This window comes from Phyllobates terribilis, unplaced genomic scaffold (genome assembly GCF_046119375.1).
Source record: "Phyllobates terribilis strain yellow unplaced genomic scaffold, ASM4611937v1 Scaffold_1__5_contigs__length_1240528914, whole genome shotgun sequence".
NCBI lineage: Eukaryota > Metazoa > Chordata > Amphibia > Anura > Dendrobatidae > Phyllobates > Phyllobates terribilis.
Window position 1 is genome coordinate 1115043788 of NW_027362761.1, and position 6000 is coordinate 1115049787.

Consider the following 6000-nt stretch of genomic DNA (forward strand, 5'->3'; position numbering starts at 1 on the left):
TCAAAAGAATGCCAAGAGTGCAAAGCAGTCATCAAAGCAAAAGGTGGCTACTTTGAAAAACCTAGAATATAAGACATATTTTCAGTTATTTCACGCTTTTTTGTTAAGTATATATTTCCACATGTGTTAATTCATAGTTTTGATGCCTTCAGTGTGAATGTACAATTTTCATAGTCATGAAAATACAGAATAATAATAATAATAATAATAATAATAATAATCTTTATTTTATATAGCGCTAACATATTCCGCAGCGCTTTACATACATTATCGTCGCTGTCCCCATCGGGGCTCACAATCTAGATTCCCTATCAGTATGTCTTTAAATCTTTAAATGAGAAGGTGTGCCCAAACTTTTGGTCTGTACTGTTAATATATATACGCCAGTATGGGGCCAGGAAGAGGGACATACGTGGTCAAAATTGTTGTTACCCCTCGTTTAATGAAAGAAAAACCCACAAGGGTCACAGAAATAACTTGAATCTGACAAAAGTAATAATAAATTAAAAATCTTTGAAAATGAACAAATGAAAGTCAGACATTGCTTTTCAACCCTGCTTCCACAGAATTTTTTGAATAAGTAAACTCAAGAAATAGGCCTGGACAGAAATGATGGTTCTTCTTAACTTAATATTTTGTTGAACAACCTTTTGAGGCAATCACTGCAATCAAATGATTCCTGTAACTGTGAATGATACTTCTGCACCTCTCGACAGGTATTTTGGCCACTCTTCATGAGCAAACTGCTACAGTTGTCTCGTGTTTGAAGGTTGCCTTTTCCAGATGGCATGTTTCAGCTCTTTCCAAAGATGTTCAATAGGATTTAGGTCAGGGCTCATACAAGGCCATTTCAGGATAGTCCAATGTTTTCCTCTTAGCCATTCTTGGGTGTTTTTAGCTGTGTGTTTTGGGTCATTATCCTGTTGCAAGACTCATGACCCGCGACTGTGACCAAGCTTTCGGACACTGGGCAGCACATTTCTCTCTAGAATCCCTTGATAGTCTTGAGATTTCATTGTACCCTGCACAGATTCAAGACACCCTGTGCCAGATGCAGCAAAGCAACCCAAGAACATAACAGAGCCTCCTCCATGTTTCACAGTAGGGACAGTGCTCTTTTCTTGATAAGCTTCATTTTTCCATCTGTGAACATAGAGCTTATGTGCCTTGCAAAAACTTCCATTTTGGTCTCATCTGTCCATAGGACATTCTCCCAGAAGCTTTGTGGCTTGTCAACATTTAGTTTGGCAAATTGCAGTCTCGCTTTTTCATGATTTTTTTTCAACAATGGTGTTCCCCTTGGTCGTCTCCCATAAAGTCCACTTTGGATCAAACAACGACGGATGATGCGATCTGACACTGATGTTCCTTGAGCTTGAAGCTCACTTTTAATCTCTTTAGAAGTTATCCTGGGCTCTTTTGTTACCATTCGTATTATCCATCTCTTTGATTTGTCATCAATTTTCTTTCTGCGGCCACGTCCAGGGAGGTTGGCTACAGTCCCATTGATCTTAAATTTCTGAATAATATGTGCAACTGTAGTCACAAAGACATCAAGCTGCTTGGAGATGGTCTTATAACCTTTACCTTTAACATGCTTATCTATAATTTTCTTTTCTAATCACCTGAGACAACTCTTTCCTTTGCTTCCTCTGGTCCATGTTGAGTGTGGTACACACCATGACACCAAACAGCACAGTGAGTATCTGTAGCCCTATATACAGGCCCACTGACTGATTACAAGATTGTAGACACCTGTGATGCTAATTAGTGGACACAACTTAAACATGTCCCTTTTGTCACATAATTTTCCGGGGTACCATCATTTCTGTCCAGGCCTATTTCATGAGTTTAATTTTTTTAAAAATTCTGTGGAAGCAGGGTTGAAAAGCAATGTCTGACTTTCATTTGCTCGTTTTTATAGATTTTTAATTTATTACTTTTGGCAGATTCAAGTTATTTCTGTGACCATTGTAGGTTTTTCTTTCAGTAAACAAGGGGTACCAACATTTTTGACCATGTGTGTATATACCTGGATGAAGAGCCAATATACAGTTATCCAAAAGCAGTTGGCCAAAAAATAATAACATTTATTTTGATTTATATATAAAATTATATTTACTAACACAAGCATAACATTGACAATTAAATTTTATTCTGAACAATAATACAAAAGCCCTTAAATTTTATCAACGCAGGTGCTGAAACTGTTTTCCATTACAATTTGCACAGCTTTGTAGTCTGCCTCTTACGCTTCAACAAACTTTTTTGCACAAGTCTCTTTGGGTATTCATTTCTTGAAATGCATCTCTTATGTCATTTTTCAAATCACTGACACTTTTTGGTTTTCGACTATAAACTTTGTGAGGAATGAAAAGTGGAATCTGATTGGTTGCTAAGGGCAACTGAGCCAGTTTCACTTTACACTATGTTTGATAAATCTCTCCCTTCATAACCTTATTACACTTTCTGTACACCTACTTTTGGACCACCCTGTATATACCAGGATGAAGCCAGGATGAGAGCCATATGTAACAAATGTACTTTAGATGCAGTCACACAGAAACACAGAGCAGCCAGTACAGGGTTAATAAACAGGGGGGATTTATTGTGACAGGGTCAATCTCCTCGCAGGGAGTAACAGAGGAAATATGGGGACAACAAGGGAAGTAGCAGGTAATATGCTATAACTGACAATCCACAGTTGGGCTAGATGTAGCAGAGTCGACACGGTTGTAATCGGCTGTTTTTTCACTTAGCTCACTCTTGCTCCTCACTAGGCAGTTGCCGGCTGGTGCCGGTGTTGCTTTCTTCCGGCTTCCCCACCTAAACAATGCTCCGTCTTCTAGCGGCAGCAGGCAGTCTCCGGTTTGACCCACTGAGCCCCTAGTCCATAGCAGTGCACCTCACTTGCTCGGCTCCACGGACCCTGCGTCTCTTCTCCCTCTCGTCGGGCTTGACTCCCACTGTCCACTGCCGCTTTTCTCGCGCAAAAACTCCTTTTCCACTCTCTTCCTAGACACCAGCTCAGCTCCCCGGTCACCTGACTCCTCAGCTCTCTCCCTGGACACACCCCCAGCTTCCCGGTCACCTGACTCCTGTCTCGCAGTCTGTCTTCCCCCTGCAACAAGAGGCATGGCCCCGGCAGTTCCGGATCCCTTGTTCTGAAAGTACTTACACCCCGGTCTTCCCCCTTACACATACATACCAGGATAGAGGACATGTATATATACCTGGATAGGGAGATACCAGGTACAAATCTTGCACCGGGGCCCATCGGACTCTAGTTATGCCATTGACAGCAGGTGATGTCACAGGTCCCCCTCACTTACAGTGGCCTTTGCACCCACTTAATAGATGCTTGAATAAAAAAAAATAGGGCCTGAATCAGTCTAACGCTGCTAATGAACATGAGGGTTTCTTGTGAAAACAGGATTTATGAGTGCAGAGTAGCCCCAGTGGCCATTGTGAAATTTCTAATATTTTTCTTAATACAAATTGTGATATGAAAAATATAAAAAAAAGCATTGCCAAAAAATATACCATAAAACCTGCCTTAAATAGTAAGTGTTTTTCTGATGGCACATACCCTTTAATAGGTGATCTGACCGTAGTTGTGTACAAGGCTTATAATGGGAGTACTTTTCTTTCCTATAAACAGTGAAATCCGTGAGTAATAAATGAAAATTGTAGACATTCTGACCATTAAGTCATCAAACACTGCACAAAACGAAGCCAACAAAATGTCCTTTACTAATAATTTCGTGATGTTTGGACTATAAATTTCCAAAACAAATGAACTCATTGATTCCTAATAGAGATTTGTGCTGGTCATGTTGTTCCTCACTGATTATCGAGCTCATTACTGCCATCCACGTCTTTAAACAACACAACAAACAGATGCCCGGATGTCTGCGCTTCTGGATATTGCATGTTATTTTGTTACTCTATGTATTTATATTATTCATTATTGCATTTTTTTCCTCCCTTTTTGGCCTCATTTGTACAGAACGGTCGAGCAGCATAAGCAGTAATCAATTTGAAAATGGAGACGGTTGCTATCTCCAGAAGTCAAAAAGGAAGAAGAAAGTAGAAATGCGCCAGCTCTCCTCACATCCCAACAGCGCTAAGATCGAAAGAGTCCGAAGCAACAGCTCAGCCGCCAACCTAATGGCGAAGAAACGAGTTATCCGCATGTTGATCGTCATTGTCATCTTATTCTTCATGTGTTGGACTCCTATTTTCAGTGTTAACGCCTGGAGAGCCTTCGACGTCAACACTGCGGGAATCCTCCTCACTGGAGCACCCATCTCTTTTATCCACCTGCTCTCCTACACCTCAGCTTGTGTCAATCCGATTATTTACTGCTTCATGAACAAGCGATTTCGGCTTGGATTTCTGGCTACCTTCAACTGCTGCCCTGGAAAAGATGTGCAGAATAGAGGGATGGTGCCTGGGGTAGGAGAAGAAGATGGCAGGACCACTGGGGCTTCATTGTCCAGGTACACGTACACCAACATCAGCATCTCTGCTACTGCCTCTGGCCCAACATGAGCAGGTAATGGGCTCTAATAGGGAAAAAAAAGTACTGTAGACTTTTATAAACATTAGATAACTCGATCACGGTATGTTATTGTTGGAAGGGACTTCATACCGCACTGTGGATTATAAATAGACTGTATTAATACAAATGCTATGAAGGCAGCTTGGATGACCCTCGCTAGATCAATCATGGTACAGTGTCTGGTTTATACATTATTATTCATTAGCCACAGATCTGAATTCAGTTCAATCACTCACCGAGATTGTATAATGTAGTCGATTCCAGTATATGTGTCACTGACAACAGCCCACGAAAGGCTGAAATACATTAGTGAATACTGTCATTTCTATGAGAACCACTAATCGTGTGTATGGAACGCTCTCATATGTGAAACATGGACTTATTAGTTACAAACATGCATGTTGTACACTAGCCGGACTCCGGACTTATGTGTCATTGCTCTATGATGTTCTGTAATAATAAAAGTTTTGTTTAAACTGAGGTTATAGACGTGCACCCAACTTTTTGGATGATCCATGGAACGTGTGAAATTTCATTCATAGTATGGCTTAATTAATGGAGACAAAAATAATACACAAATTATTTTGTTTATCTCGCACAGTACATATGTTTATGATTGTGCCTGGTACTGCACATCAGCAGAATTAAAATAAAGGTGAACTGCAGTACCAGGCACAACCACAACTGCAGGTAGGGGGCTTGTTATGGGTTTACAGCAACAGAGAGGGGCCAGAAGACTGTGGTGTCTGATTCCACATACTTCTACACTGATTAGAAGCACTTCACCATCATATTAAATGGTGAAGGTTTCTGCTAGCAGTGCAGGGGTTAAAGGGAATCTGCCACCCCCTGGGAGTTATCAGACCGCTACTATGGGCATACAGGGTATAGAAAAGTAAGTCTATACATACCTGTATGGCCCATGGTAGAGGTCTGATTGCAGAGAAGAGTAGTTTTATCCTTTTGGTTTTCAACAGGCTTGGTGTCCGGGGACACCAAGCAATGCCCGCCTATCTGATTATTATTCCCCTAAATCGCCGCCTATCAGCGTAGTCACCAATTTCCCTTCCCCGCACGTCACAGGGCTCTGTGACGTGCGCTTTCCTTCCTCACCTCCCAGCGCGTGCGCAAAGCACGGCTCTTATAGACCGCGCTTTGTTTTCTCCCGACCAGGTTTGTATGAGCACAGTGGCGCAGAAAACCTTCTTGTTATGCGCCGGGAGTCAATGGAGCGGAAGTCACAGTGACTTCCCAATGCCTGCACAATAGAGCACTGCAGCACTGTGCTCATACAAACCCGGCCGGGAGGAAACAAAGCGCAGTCTATAAGAGCCGCTCTTTGTGCATGCGCCAGGAGGTGAAGAAGGAAAGCGCACGTTCCCTCTTCTATTTATACTTGTCTCTGGCAATCAAGGATTGCCAGTGTTAGTTTCATA

At 41.7% G+C, this 6000-nt stretch overlaps 1 protein-coding gene across 1 annotated transcript in view; it reads left to right on the plus strand.

Moving 5' to 3' along the window:
- CCKAR (cholecystokinin A receptor) overlaps positions 1–5051 on the plus strand; it is a 148179-nt gene extending 143128 nt beyond the window's left edge. The window contains exon 5 of the mRNA XM_073646442.1: positions 4010–5051. Within this exon, the coding sequence (XP_073502543.1) occupies positions 4010–4554 (545 nt within the window). The 3' untranslated portion in view covers positions 4555–5051. The remainder of the gene's footprint in view (positions 1–4009) is intronic.
- Positions 5052–6000: the final 949 nt, after the last annotated feature.